Source organism: Anser anser (genome assembly GCF_964211835.1).
Source record: "Anser anser genome assembly, chromosome: 25".
Classification (NCBI taxonomy): domain Eukaryota; kingdom Metazoa; phylum Chordata; class Aves; order Anseriformes; family Anatidae; genus Anser; species Anser anser.
Window position 1 is genome coordinate 958,261 of NC_139746.1, and position 13,650 is coordinate 971,910.

The window sequence follows — 13,650 nt, forward strand, 5'->3', positions numbered from 1 at the left end:
CTCGTGGGGGCTGGGGGGGCACGCAGGGCTGCGGGGGGCCATGGGGTGCCCACGAGGTGGCCACAGAGCTGTGGGGTGGCCTCTGGGCTATGGGGTGCCTACAGAGGTTCGGGGTGTCCATAGGGCCATGGGGTGCCCATACAGCTATAGGGTGTCCCAGGGGTGTCCATAGGGAGTCCCAGGGGTGTCTATAGGGTGCCCAGGGGGTGTCCGTAGGGCCATGGGGTGCCCATACAGCTATAGGGAGTCCTAGGGGTGTCCATAGGGTGTCCCAGGGGTGTCCACAGGGTGCCTGTGGGGTGCCTGCAGAGCCATAGGGCATCCATAGGGTGCCCATCGTGCTAGAGAATGCCCATGGGGTGCCTACACAGCTAGCCACAGGGTACCCATAGGCGTATGGAGTGCCCAGGGGGTGCCCGTAGTGCTGTAGGGTGTCCAGGGGGTGCCTACAGAGCCGTGGGGTGCCCATACAGCTATAGGGTGACTGTAGGGCTACTGGGTGCCCAAGGGGTGTCTGTAGGGCCATGGGGTACCCATACAGCTATGCAGAGTCCCAGGGGTGTCCATAGGGTGCATAGTGCATATGGGGTGCCTGTAGAGCCGTAGGGTGTCTATAGCGGGCCTACGGGGTGCCTGTAGAGCTATAAGGCACCCATGGGACACCCACGACACCCCTGGGTGCCCCCGGGGCCCCGATCCACCTTCCGGTCTCCCATCCCGAACCCGACCGGGCCGGACCCCGCTGAGCTTCCTGCCGCGTGCGAGCTCCCCGCGGCGCCTCCCGCCCCCCCCCCATCCGGCCTGTCTCGGCAGCCGGTTGGGCGGCGCGCAGGAAGGGCGGCGCTCTGCGCTCCCGCCGCGCTCTCTCTGGCCCTGGCGGACCGCGAAGATGGCGGCGCCCATGGAGGTGGCGCTGGTGTCGGACGCGGCGGGGCCGCTCTGCAACTGCTCGGTGTGGGAGCTGCACTCGGGCTCCGCGCTGCCCGGCTACCGCGGCGGCAACAGCGGCCCGCGGGGCCTGGCGCTGCTGGGCGGCGAGCACCTGCTGGGGGCGCAGCTGGGCAAGAGCTACATCAACGTCTGGGAGCTGCAGAGGAAGGTAGCGGCGGGGCGCGGGGAGCTCCGCGGGGGGCTCCGGGCAGCCCCCGGGCCCTGAGGGCCCTCCCCCGGTACCGGGGTGGTGCGTGAGGCCTGCCCTCCGCGGGGGGGGCCAGCCCCGTGGCGAGCTCCCCCCCGCCCCGTGGCCGCGGGGCCCCCCCGGTGGCTGTGGGGTGCAGCACCCTGGGCCCCGAGGGCGCCCTGCCCCCCTCCCTGGGGCCCCCCCGTGGCTCCCCCCAGCCCCCCTTGGACTCCCAGGGACCTGCCCGCAGCCCCCCCTGCCCCCTGCATTCCCCAGGGTTCTCGTTTTTTGGGGGGGGGGGTCCTGAGTTCGCTCGCTGGAGAGGTCCCCAGCCGGTTGTGTGGGAGCTGCTAAAAGGCGTGTTTTGGGAGAGGGCTTAATCCTGAGATCGCCTTCCCGAGCCCCGGCGCTGCCCACGCTGTTCCCTGCGTGGGGCTTTCCTCTCTGAGGCCGTGGGGCTGCCCCAGGAGCATCGCCAGGAGCCCACCCGTCCCCTCCGAGGGCAGCAGGACGGCCGGCGGGCACCCTGGGCTCCGCACCCCCACAGACCACGGCCAAGGAGCGGGGAGACTCCGCGCTGAACCCCATGGGTGTCCCGAGGGTCCCCTCCGGGCCTGGGAGGGTTTGTCAGGGGGGAGTCGCAGAGAAGGCCTGCAGGCCGATTCTGCTTCCGCTTTGCCTGAAAACTCCCATCGGCTCCTCCTGTTCTCGGCACGTTTCAGCCCAAAGTGGAAGATCCACAGACTGAAACGCCGCCAGCCAGACCTCGCCCGGCCCTGCAGAGCCGCCCCGGCCCTGCTCCTAGCTGTGCACCGGCTGTGCTGCAGTTAGGGCAGGAGAGCAGCACAAATCCTCCACCCCACAGCTGTAACCTCTCCGTTTCCTGGCATTCCCTTCAGTTTTGCTGCAGAGAGCAGCAGCAGTCCCTGAGTTTCAGTGCACGCATGGCCCCTTCTTCGCTACGGCTCAGGCTTTGCTCCTGCCAGCTCCACTTACCCCAAGCCAAGAGCTAGCTCAGATCGTGGTTTCCCCCCCTCCTTTTAATTAATAATTTTGCTGTAATCTTAGCTTGTTTTCTGCTGAATCTCCAGGGTCCCCCAACTGTGGAGCTCGACTGTATCCAAATCCCGTGCCTCTTGGTACTGCTCCCACTGCTTGCGGCTGGAGCTCTGTGGGTACAAGGAGGGCAATTTACCTTTTCACTGGGGGATTAAACACAAAGCAAGTGCGAGGAAACCTGCAAAACACAGAGCAATTTGATGTCATTTGTGCAGTCCTAGGGATCGCGCTTCTCCATCATTTTCTTCTTCAGCTCCTCTCTGCACAGAGTCTCCAGGCTCCAGTGTCAGGGCTGAGGACGCTGCCAGAGCTGCCTCTTCTGGCCTATGCCAGTCTGGGCTGAGCCAGGCTCTTGTTTCTCCTTCCCTCCCCAAATTTCCACCCTCACTGAACGGCTGCTGTTGTCTTTGTGCTCCCAGGACCAGCTCCAGCAGAAGATCATCTGCCCCGGGCCGGTGACCTGCCTGACGGCATCTCCCAACGGGCTCTACATTCTGGCTGGCGTTGCTGAGAGCATCTACCTGTGGGAGGTGAGGAACGCTCACAGCCTGGCAAGGGGATGGCGGAGGGCACCGGGACACCAAAACGTGCAGGCCAGAGCTGATCAAACTGCCCAGGCTCTCCCTTTCAGAGCCCCAGGTGGCTGGGCTGGTTCGAAAGGCACGCCAGCCCTATGGAGCTGGGGACTCTTGGTTGCTGCTGGGGGCGTTGTGATGATTCTGCAGAACGCATCTGAAACTGCATCGTGCTGAAAATGAACACAGGCTAACGACTGCGGTGCCTTTTGTCTGCAAGCCCTAAAGTGTGGCTGCTTATGGTGGCGTTCCCCAATGCCCTTGGGGCTGGGGCTGGGTCATACCCGTGTGTAAACCCGCGCGTGGGGCTGGGGACTTGCCCCGTGCGCTGCAGCGACTCAGCGGTGGCGCCTGGGGCAGAGGCAGAAGGAGGAGCTGGACCAGGCCCTGCTCTGCCACACGCAGGGTGTTTGGGTGCAGCAATTCATCGCCTTTCTGCTGGGCTGGGATCTTCAGATTTGCCCTGTGACGTTGCACTTATTTACAGCTGTCTTCTGGCAGCTTGTTGGTGCTGCTCTCCCTGACCTGTGCACAGGAGAATTGTCAGTTTGAAGGCTCCCATAAATGATTTGGAGCTCCGTGCAGGTTAAAGTCATTTGGATCCCAGGGAGATGGAAAATCCTAGCAGTCCTAGAGAGGAGGAGGTTTGTGTTTAGGTCCTTCTTAGATGAGTGAGGGTCCCCTGGGCTGGAGGAAATCAAAATGCAGAGATTTGCATCCTGTGTAGCTAGCGAGTGCCCCAGTCCCATCGGGTGTTAGTAAATCTGTGTTATCCGTGCTGCGTGGTGGAGGGAAAGCTCCTCTGGGTCGTGGATGTTAATGTTGTCCCTGGAGCCGTCAGGGATCCGTGCTGTGTGCTGGCACGAGGCGCTGGGGCTGCTGCCCAGGGGTTCTGGCAGCACCGAGGAGGAGGAATTGTGCTGCGAGGTGCTGGCTGGGGTTTGGGCCTTTTTCTTTCCGAGCCACTGCAGATGCTTGGTCTGGTATTCAAGGCTCAGACGGTGAGCCTTCTTCCTCAGTGCAGAAACCAAGACTTTGTTTTCATTTAGCGCTCTTTCCACGTTTTAGCCTAATATTTTTGTGTGGCTTGTGATCTGGATGCCTGCGAAGGCTGCTGTGCTCTGGTCGTCACCCTATTTTTAATTAGTGGTGGTGTTTACGTGGGGATTACAATACGTTCTAAGCACTTCACCAAGTAAATAAAAGAACACAGCTTGTTCTTAGCCACAGGATTAAAGACCAAGATATCTAACCTGTAAAGCTCTCCATCTTGGGGGATGTTTCTGAGCCTTTTTATGTGGGTGGCTCTATCTTAATTCATCAGGTTTTGCTTTTAAAAATGTGCCTGTGGCAGTGCTGAGATAAAAAATAAAAACCCTCACAAGGAACGCTGGGGCTGAGACTGCAGCAAGTGGGAGTTGCTTGCTCATGATGCTCTGAGCTGGTCTCTGCTCTGCCTCATCTGCAAAACGCATCCCTTCTGCTTGCCTCCAGCCAGCCTGGCCTCGCGGACGCTTCCAGGCGTCTGGCAGGAGTGGTGACGGCGCTGTCCTTAGGGCAGAGTGAACAGGCACACTGGAGAGGCCGCACGGAGCTGGGGAGGGGTTCCAGGAGCCCTAGTTATTCGCCTGCTCTGCAAAACCACTTGTTCTCTGTTGAATTGCAGTTTGCTTTTATTTTTAGGTGTAATTCAGACAATGAGAGGGAGTTGGTTCTGTTCTTTTATGTGGAGCTCCCTCGCTGCCTCTTAGTTCCCTCCCTACCTGCAGCGTTGCCTTTCTCCAAGAAGAGCTCCGGGTTTAGGAAGGCGTTTCCCACCCCGGAGCCCTCCTTGGCCTGAGACCACGCAGCCTTGCCAAAATGCAGCAGCAGCCCCTGGGGCAGCACGCAGCAGGTTTGTAACCGCCGCAACCATCTCCTGCCTTGGAGCTGAGTAACGAGGTGCTGTGAGAGGCTGGAAGAAGCCATCAGCGTGATATCGACAACGAACAGGAAAGCTTTACTGCATGCCTGGGTCTTGACCAGGGAAGCTGCGCTGCTGTCACTAGGTCCTGGAGCTCCTGTGGGCAGGAGCCTCTCAAACTGCCTCTTGCTGGATTTACCTGGGGATGGGCTCTGGGTGCTGAGAGCAGGGAGCAGAGTTGCCCTGGCACATCCCAGTGCTCCTTTCTGAGTATTCTCCTGCCCTTTCCTCTGCCCTAGGTCTCCAACGGGAACCTCCTAGCCATCCTGAACCGGCACTACCAGGACCTCACATGCCTCTGCTTCACTGATGACAGCAGCCACTTTCTCTCAGGGGCGAAGGACTGCCTGGCTCTGGTGTGGAACCTGTACAGGTAACAGTGCCACGCGAGGGCATCTTGGCCTGCTCTTGCTGGGGACAGAGAGCATCTGGGCCAGAAATACAGACCACGAGATCACCACCGCTTCCAGGAGGCAGAATCAGCGCTGCTTAAGCCTGCGCCTCTAAGCTGTTCCTAAAACCTGCTAGTGGTGACAAGGCCGTGCCCTCCTTACGCAAGCTGTTCCAGCGCTGTTCTCCTCAGTGCCAGGTAGACTTTGCCTAGTGTCTCACCCAGCATTCTCGAGCTGCAGCGTTTCCATCCGACTGCCTTTTCCCTTCTGACGCAGGGTGGATTGTGCCCTCCCCCAGGCAATGGCAGCTGAGGGCTCTGTCCCTTGGGATGGGGAATCTCTGCAGTGGCCCTTCTTGTGCTGTGGCTGCTGGCAGCTTCTGCATTCGGCTTGGTTCTTGCGGCCACAGAGCCTTCCCCGAGGCAGCAGAGCCTTGTTCAGCTCTTCATGACAGCCACTTTGCGTTGGCATCCCCAGCGTGGCTCTTGCTGCTGGGCTGTACTGAGTCTCCTCTTCGTCCTCCCTCCTACAGCGTGCTGCAGGCAGAGCCCTCCCAGATCCCAGACCCTCGCCACGTGTGGTCCCGACACAGCCTCCCTATCACGGACATGTGCTGCGGCTTTGGAGGGCCCTTGGCACGAGCTGCCACAGCATCCCTCGACCAGACAGCAAAGGTGAGGCTCGGCTCGGTCGGAACAAACGCGCGTCCCAGAGGTGCGCAGGCCCCAGAGGGTTAAAGCCTGCTTTCTGCTGGGCTGCAGCAGAGCTGTCCGTGCGGCTTGCAGCAGCTCGGTTTCTTGGCTGTCTCTGTGATGACTCAGAGCTGCCAGACCTAATGGGTTTTGCCTCTCCAAACACCAGCGGGTTCCCTGCAGCTGCCCTCAGACTGTGTCTCCTCATGCTTTGCAGTCCCTCTCGTCCCTGGGGGGCATTGGGCTCGTCCCTCATTTCCCTTCCCCGGTGTCCCTTCAGTCTGGAAGGACGCAGAGCACGGAGCTGGCTCCTCTGGGCACGGCAGGCACCGGAGCTGGAGCCGCGTCTGCTCCTCCTGCCTTGCAGGAAGGTTCTGCCCTGGGGAATGAGACGGGGTGAGACGGGCACAGGCAGGTCAGGGGCTGCTTCGGAGCTGCCGAGGAGCGTTGTTGTCTCCTGGTCACAAAGAGGCTGCTTTGGGTCACCCAGGGCAGGCCAGCTTGTGCCTCAGTGTCCCCAGCCGCAGTGAGGAGGGGGTTCCGGTACGTGCTGCCAGCTCGCCGCTGGGCGTGCGGGTGCTGATAAGCAGCAGTGTGTTCTCCCAGTCCTGCAGTGGACGTTTAAGCCCTTAATTCTCCTGCACTGTCTGACTCCAGCTCTGGGAAGTCTCATCTGGGGAGCTCCTGCTGTCTGTCCTGTTCGACGTGGGGATCATGGCCGTGACCCTGGACCTCTCCGAGTACCACATGTTCTGTGGCGGCATGGACGGCTCCATCTTCCAGGTTGACCTCTGTGCCTGGGTGAGTGCTCGGGGCATGCCCAGCCTGGGCACAGCACCCTGAGCCTCTGCTGCCTCCCCGCTGTGATCTGCCAGGACGGGAGGGCCTGGCTTCCCTGCGCCTCCCCTGCCCTGCCCAGACACAGCGATGAACCTGCTGCCTTCGGTCTTCCCGCACTCAAACCCCTCTCGCCCTCCTTCCTTCTTCCATTTCTGCAGCCAGTCCAGAGAGACCGGACCTTCCAGACAGAGCGGGAGAACGGGAAGATCTTCAAAGGGCACAGGTGAGATACCAGACATACCTGCCGAATGCTTCACTGCCCCTGCCTGCCCACCTCACCGCTTCCTGGCAGACCTTGGGTCGTCCTGAGGTTAAACGTCGCCTTCCCTTCCCCGTTCCAGGAACCAGGTGACGTGTCTGTCCGTCTCCACGGACGGCAGCCTGCTGCTTTCCGGCTCACACGACGAAACAGTCCGGCTGTGGGACATCCAAAGCAAGCAGTGCCTGAAGACGATGAATCACAAAGGTAGGCATGCCCTTATCTCCACAATCCTTTCCTCCTCAACTGTTAAAGGCTGCTGCTGTCTCGCTTTTGCTGATGCTGCCGTGCGCAATTCAGGCATTTTTCTGGTACTTGCTTCACACTGTCAGGAAGGGTAGAGGCATTAAAGGGATGCCTTAGCTGTCTGGAGCAGTGTTTTGACCTTGCCCACGTCTGTTAACAACCCTCTTGTGCTCTGTCAGAGACTGAGTCAGAGATTTTACCCTGTCACTGAGGAAGTCCAGGATCTTCCGCCGTGTTTTCCAAAGGGAGCCGTTCCCCCAGACACACCCTAGCGTCTGAGGAGGCTGAGGAAGGGGGAGAAGCTGTCCCCATGCCCATGCCCCCGGCAGCAGGCACCCATGAGCTCATGAGGCTCATGTAGCAGAAGTACAAGCTTACTCTCTGGACAGAGGTGGGCGAGCCGCTGCATCGGGGCAGGCACTGAGACCCAGGCTGCCTGCAGACCCATTCCTGCTTGCCTTTTGCTGCCAAGGACCGTTCCTGCGGGGGGTTTGCTGCAGCGTCCATCCAGCCGTGCTCCGCTAGCACTAGAAGAGTGAAAACAGGCAAAGCCTGAGCTGTGTGAGTCATCGCAGGAGAGGTGGCCAAGCTTTCACTGCGAGCCAGGCGTTAAAGCCTTCCTCGAGGCTCCAGAAGAGCACAGAGGGACACAAGCCCCTGCTCTTCCCGCAGGGCACAGGACCGTGCCGCTGAGTGCCGGGGCCGTGAGGTGAGGGTGCTTTTTGCAACCTCTGCAGGCTGGCTTCTCCCTGCGGGCAGGGATTTGGCTTCCCCAGCAGCCCTGGCACCAGTTCCACCCCGCTGCTGCCCGGGCGCTTCATCCGCGTGTGGGAGCAGCGTGGGAGCTGCACGTGGCTCGGGAGGTGTCTCCCAGGGAGCCCCCTGCACCGGGGAGCTGTGCCGCCGGGAGCGCGGGGCGGAGGGGCCCTACACTGAGTTCTGGCAGGCCGCAGATCCACCGCAGCCCTCCCACATCAGCAGCGTGGGACTCCTCCATCCCCGGGGTTTTTTCTGGAGCCGCCCCACGCGCGGGCTCCCCGCAGCGCTGGTTTCCAGCTGGCCGTGGCGCAGCCCTCCCGGCAAGGTCTGTCCCGAGCTGCCGCCCTGCCGCCCCTCTGGCGTGTGCCCTTCACGAGATGACGAGGGCTTCGGCCACAGCTGATGTGACAGCCACCTCCGGCCTGGCGTGCTCGGGTGGTGACGTCCCTCTGCTCACAGGGGCAAAGGCTGCGGGAGCTGCGGGCAAAGGAGAAACCAGCGGCCTCCCCACATGACGGTGCTGGAAATAGATCAGAGGAGCTGGAGCGTGGCTCGGGGCTGGAGAGGAGCGTGCTGTGCTGGCAGGGCGGCGCAGGGCAGTGCAGGGGGCTTCTCCAAGGTTTGCCTGTCCTTGAGTGGGGCAGAGCACAGGCAGAGGGACGGGCACCGAGGGGCTGCTGCTGCTGGTACGGAGCAGGGACACGGCAGAGCTGCTCCCTGCCACCCCGGCGTGGCTGGCACCGGGTGCGCAGGCACCGTGCAGAGGGAACCTGCAGGCCTCGGGGGCGTGCTGTGAGCCAGGACGCCCGGCCTCTCTGCCCCAGCGTCTCTCCCGACCCCAGTTCCCTCGCCATGCCAGCGCTGTGCTGCCTGTGGACGCCTGGTGGCACAGCCCAACCCCGAGGGCTCCTTCAGACGGGGCCAGCGCGGGCATGCTCCATCCGAGTCCGTCCTGCCGGCACCTGCTGCAGCCCTGGAAGCCGGATTATTTGTTCTGCCTCAGTCCCACAGTGGCAGGATGTTACTCACCGCCCGGTGCCGGAGCCATCCCGGACCATCAGGGGCTGGGAGGAGCGTCCTCGCTGGTGGGGGGAGCTGGGCTGGCTCTGCTGCAGGCCTGGGCCTGGGCGGAGACCAGATGTGGAGACTTGTGAGCTACTTGGTGAGGTCTTGTCCCCTCTTCCGTGCTTGTCCCTTCCTTTCAAACGGCTCCTCACACCCGCTGGTGAGCTGGAGGTGCTCGTCTCACTAATGGCTATTTTCATAAGCAGCGGCAAACTTTTTGTTAGGGAGGGAGCAAGAGTGAAGCAAACGGTTCGTTACAGCAAAGTGCTGGCGAGGAGCAGCCTCAGGGGCCAGCCTGGGCCTCCTGGCAGAGCAGCCTCTGGATGCAGCGTGCTCGGCAGAGCCTTTGGTGTGCCAGCCTCAGCCACCCGCCCGCTGAGGGTTTGGGGTAGCCTCTGCTCCGGCTGGTGCTGGTGTTGAGGGAGCCTCTCCCACCACCAGAGGTGCTTTTGTCCGGCTCCTCTGCAGAGACCAAAAGCCTCGGGTGGCTCCTGCCCCCCAGGCTCCCTCCTCCTCCCGTTCCGCACCTTTCCCTGCCGCCCTTGGCAGCGGTTCCGCGCGGGAGCTGCGCTCTGCAGCAGCCTTCGCTCAGGTGGCTCTGGATCCTTTTAACCTTTCCCTTTGTGCTGTCGAGTTCAGCGGGGGGGAAGACGGATGGCCGGGGATTTATGAGCAGTGCCTGAGCCGCTCTGTTCGCACACAAGCCCCTGGGCTGCGGGGGTGCTGCCGGGGAGCCTTGGTGGTCTTGGAGGGTCCTGCGCCCGACAGCGCTCCGGGGAGCGCGAGGCTGCGGTGGGAGTCTGCTGGCAAGTGTGAGCCTGCAGCGGGGGGCGGAGGGGGCTGCTGACAGAAAGCAGCAGCCTGTGCGGGTAAATGTAGTAATTAAAGCACTCATTAACTCTGCCAAACGAGTGTGTGTGATAGATCATTACCGGCAGACAGCTGTGAGCCGGCCGCTGATGGATGGCTCGCCCTGCAGAGGACGAACAGACCGCCGCGCTCCTGCGTGCCGGGGGCTCGCAGCGGGGCCTGGGGCTGGGAGGTGCCCGGGAGGCGTCTCGGGGGGCTGGGGGTCAGCACGGGAGTCCTGGGCGCCCGCGGCTCCTCGGGCCGCGTTTATCCTCGGGGCTGCCCGAGGAGCCGTGCGGGAGGCAAAGCTGGCAGAGCAGAGCAATGCGACCCGTCCTCCCCCCCCTGTGCCGCCCCAGGTCCGGTTACAAACGCCTTCATCGTGCTGGCCCCAGCCAACATGTTCAACCCGGATGGGAAGCCCAGCGTGCCTCTCCCTAAATTCAGCAAGCACCTCTACGGCACCGAAAGCAACGACGAGCAGGGAAGCGAGGGAGTGACGCTGCGCCTCGGGCTCCACCAGCAGGTACCGGGGGGCGAGCAGGCTGCCGGGGGGAAGGGGTCAGGTGGGGGGTCCGGAAGGCGCAGAATTTCTCCTCCAGCCCCCTTGGGGCGAGGACCTGGTGCACTTCTTGCTGACAGAGCAATGTGCAGTGGACAGTGAGTGTCCAAACCCCCACGGTGGGTTCAGGGCCAGCAGGACAGGTAGCTCCATGGCTTAGGTGGGGCAGGGAGCAGAGACGCTTGGACTGACCAAGCCTGTGCTGGCTGGAGCAGCTGCGTGCCCGGCTCCTGGGAAGACGTGGGCCCTTCCCTGCACAAGGCTGCTCCCTTTCCCTGCCTCCTGTGCACATCTGATCCTCTCTCCTGCCTTCTCCGTGCTGCTGAACTTCCCCCGGTGCTGTTGCTAAAGCGCTGCCCGACAAGCACTCGTGGTGGGAGCCTCGGGTCCCTCTGCCAGGCAGGGCACACGCAGGCGCTGCCCTCGCTCTCGGCTGAGGGAGAACTGTCCTGGGACCGACTCCTCAGGGTGCTGCAGGGTCCTGGCTGCGTCCCCTGGAAACCACAGCGCCGGCTGGGACGTGGAGGAGCTGGGGGCTGCTCGAGCGCTGCAGCTCTGCTGTGCCCGGAGTCCTGCCTGCCCAGATCCCCCACCAAGCAGCATCTCTTTTCTTTTTTTTTCTTTTTCTTTGCCGGAGGCTATTCCCCCCTCCCTAAACTCCACTCTCCAGTGCAGTGAAATCCATTCTCCTTCCTTGCGCTCCCCTTGCAGTCCCGGCTGGTGCAGTCATTTGTCCTCCCAGCCCGGTGCCATGCTATGGGCTCGCTCTGCTCTACCTCCTGGGCTGGGCTCCAGCCCCGGTGCATCTGGCCGCAGCACGGGGCTGTCCTGGGCCGTGAGCAACCAGGGGCTCGCCGTCACGCTGCTCCCCCTTCCCCGTCCTGTCTGCCAGCAGCCCCAGAGCTGCTCCCTGCCCTGTCCGTGTCTGTCCCCAGAGAGCGACAGCGCAGTCGCACTGATGGATGAGCTCCACGCAGAGGAGGTGTCGGCCCTTCCAGGAGGAGCTGTTTGCCCGCAGCTCGGCAGAGGGGACGGAGCTGCTGGAAAAGTCAGCCGTGCTGCCAGTCGGGCTCCCCTGCTCCCACAGGGTGCTGGGCGAGGTGCTGGCCGTGCGGCGGGCCCAGCGCCTCGTGCTGCCAAGGCAAAGCGCGCCCTGTCTGTGTGTTTCCCCTCCGGGCTCTCATCACTCGGCACGGGCCTGCCGGGAGAGGAGCTCGGTGCACCCCTGCACTGGGCACCCTCACGGGGACTCTTCTGGGGACCCCTGCCCAGCGCTGGGCACAGGGCTCCCGTTTTAAAGAGGCTCTGCAGGTGCCGCAGTGAGGGGCATTGGCCGTGCCCTGCTGGAGTCGCTGCTTTGCCCCATGAGGCTGGGTCTGGGGGCCGGGGGGGGCCCTTTGCCTGCTCCTGCAGGGGGTACCCGGCACTGGGGCTGTTGGGAGGGGGTCCTGTGAATCAATCTGACCTGTCCCGTCCTTGCAGGACTCTGGGGAGAGCTACCTGGAGAAGGGCGAGAAGATGTACTCCCAGATGTGCTCGACGAGGGAAAAGGTGAGAGTTCCTCGGGGATGGGGGAAGCGCTTCCTGCCTGTACGGATCCCTTTGGGCGTCCTCTTTTGAGCAGAACTGGTCCTTAGGGTGCTGTGCCGAGCTGGGGATGGGGGGAGCAAATCCCGGAGTCTGCACGTGGTGTGGGGGGGGCTGCAGTTCTTGAATAGGAGACGGAGAAGGGAGGGGATGAAATGGTTCTGGATTTGCTGCTGCTCAGGGGAGCACCAGCCTCCACTGCCAGAGCTGAGGGCCAGGTGCCTAAAGCTCTTCTGTCGCGTTTTTCTGTCGCAGAACCTGGTGGGAGACCAGGAGCATCTGACGATCCAGGTGAGCGAGCTGGAAGAGGAGGTGAGCACCCTCCGGAAAATCAACAAGAACCTCTTCGACTTCTCCGCTCGCATCATCACCAAACCAGCCAAATGAGGAGGCGACCCCCGGCCCTCACACCCCTCTGCCTCTCCCTGGGGAAGAACCAGCCAGCCCGCGGGCACGTGCGCACGCAGACGTGCAAGCACGCGTGGCTCGCCGCCTTGCCAGCGTGCGAGCGTGGCGTAACGCGCAGGAGCATTTGCCCGCTCAGTCTGGCCTCCCTTTGACTGCACGGCTGAGATGGGCACGGGGCTGCGGGGCTGCTGCGTGTGCTCCCAGGCCGGCTGCGTGCAGGACGCCACAGGGACCGTTTCCACCCCCAGGCGCTGCTCGGTGCTGGAGCGGCGCAGCCCACGGAGCGGCCGGCTGCCGGCAGAGCGTCCCGGCGGCGGGGCGGCCTTCGGAAAGCGGCTCCTGCCCTTCTCCCGTCTCTTCCCCTGGCCTTTTTGTTTCTTTTCGTTACTCGACCCTGCGGTGCAGACAGAAAAGTGTTTCCTCTCTGCTAATACCGCTTTGAGATTGGATTTTTGAGACCCCTTCTGCCCAGCCTGCCCTGGGAGATGCTGCTCGGTACCACCGGACCCACCGCAGTCGGGCCCCTGCTGGGGGCTTGGGGCTTGGTTTTGCTCCCACGAAGCGGGGGCTGCGCAGCTCCTGCACCCCCCGTGTGCCCGGCCCGGCCCATGGGCAGGGGTCCGGGGTCATCCGTGGGCTTGGCTGTTCATGGTGGGGCACGGGGCTGCCACTGGGAGGGGCGGGGTGAGCACGGTGCTATTTCCGATCTCGGTAAGGTGACAGTTTATATATATTTTGATCCAGCTACTTTGTTTTCCACGGTGTTCCGGGGACTCGGCCTTTTGTATTGTCACTAGCATGGCGGCGGGGGTTGTGGGTTTTGTTTAGGTTTATTTTTTACATAAAAGATTTGTTTTTTATAGTGAAAGATGCCTGAGTTTTTCCTTTAAAAAGCCCCTGGTGCCCACAGATCTCAATAACCTGCGCCGCCTCCCCAGCAGGGCTGTCAGCAGGGAGCAGGGAGGTGATTTCTTGCCGCAGTCCCTCACTCATCCCTGCCCCGAGGCTCTTTTCCCGGAGCCTGCAGCAGCCCCAGAGCATCCTCAAGCCCCGTGCAGCTCCCCCAGACCTCTGGTCCTCAGGTCCCAGAGCAGGGGGCAGCAGGGGGAGCGCAGAGGGGTACGTTTGCTGCAAGGATCAGCAGTTGGCAATCCTCTTCCTGCAGCAGCAGCTGCCTGCTCCGTCGTCCGGTGCCCTCACCGCCAGCACCACGTCCTGCTGCCCCTCGGGGGGCTCTCTGGGGCTGGAGGGGGGGGCACGGCAGCAGCACAGGG

At 62.6% G+C, this 13,650-nt stretch overlaps 1 protein-coding gene across 1 annotated transcript; it reads left to right on the plus strand.

The window, feature by feature from the left end:
* The first annotated feature begins 820 nt into the window (after nucleotides 1-820).
* Nucleotides 821-13,244, plus strand: WDR18 (WD repeat domain 18). The gene is made up of 10 exons (XM_083810632.1): nucleotides 821-1,099; nucleotides 2,599-2,709; nucleotides 4,957-5,090; nucleotides 5,642-5,783; nucleotides 6,459-6,602; nucleotides 6,800-6,864; nucleotides 6,983-7,107; nucleotides 10,179-10,345; nucleotides 11,864-11,932; nucleotides 12,224-13,244. The coding sequence occupies exons 1-10, from the start codon at nucleotides 890-892 to the stop codon at nucleotides 12,353-12,355; spliced, it is 1,299 nt and encodes a 432-aa protein (XP_083666758.1). The 5' UTR covers nucleotides 821-889; the 3' UTR covers nucleotides 12,356-13,244.
* The last annotated feature ends 406 nt before the right edge of the window (nucleotides 13,245-13,650 follow it).

Excerpts from the sequence above, each read along its gene's own strand:
- WDR18 (XM_083810632.1), top strand. The coding sequence starts at position 890 with ATGGCGGCGCCCATGGAGGTGGCGCTGGTGTCGGACGCGGCGGGGCCG. Across the intron at positions 2,710-4,956 it reads AGAGCATCTACCTGTGGGAG|GTCTCCAACGGGAACCTCCT; the intron begins GTGAGGAACGCT and ends CCTCTGCCCTAG. Across the intron at positions 11,933-12,223 it reads TGTGCTCGACGAGGGAAAAG|AACCTGGTGGGAGACCAGGA; the intron begins GTGAGAGTTCCT and ends TTTCTGTCGCAG.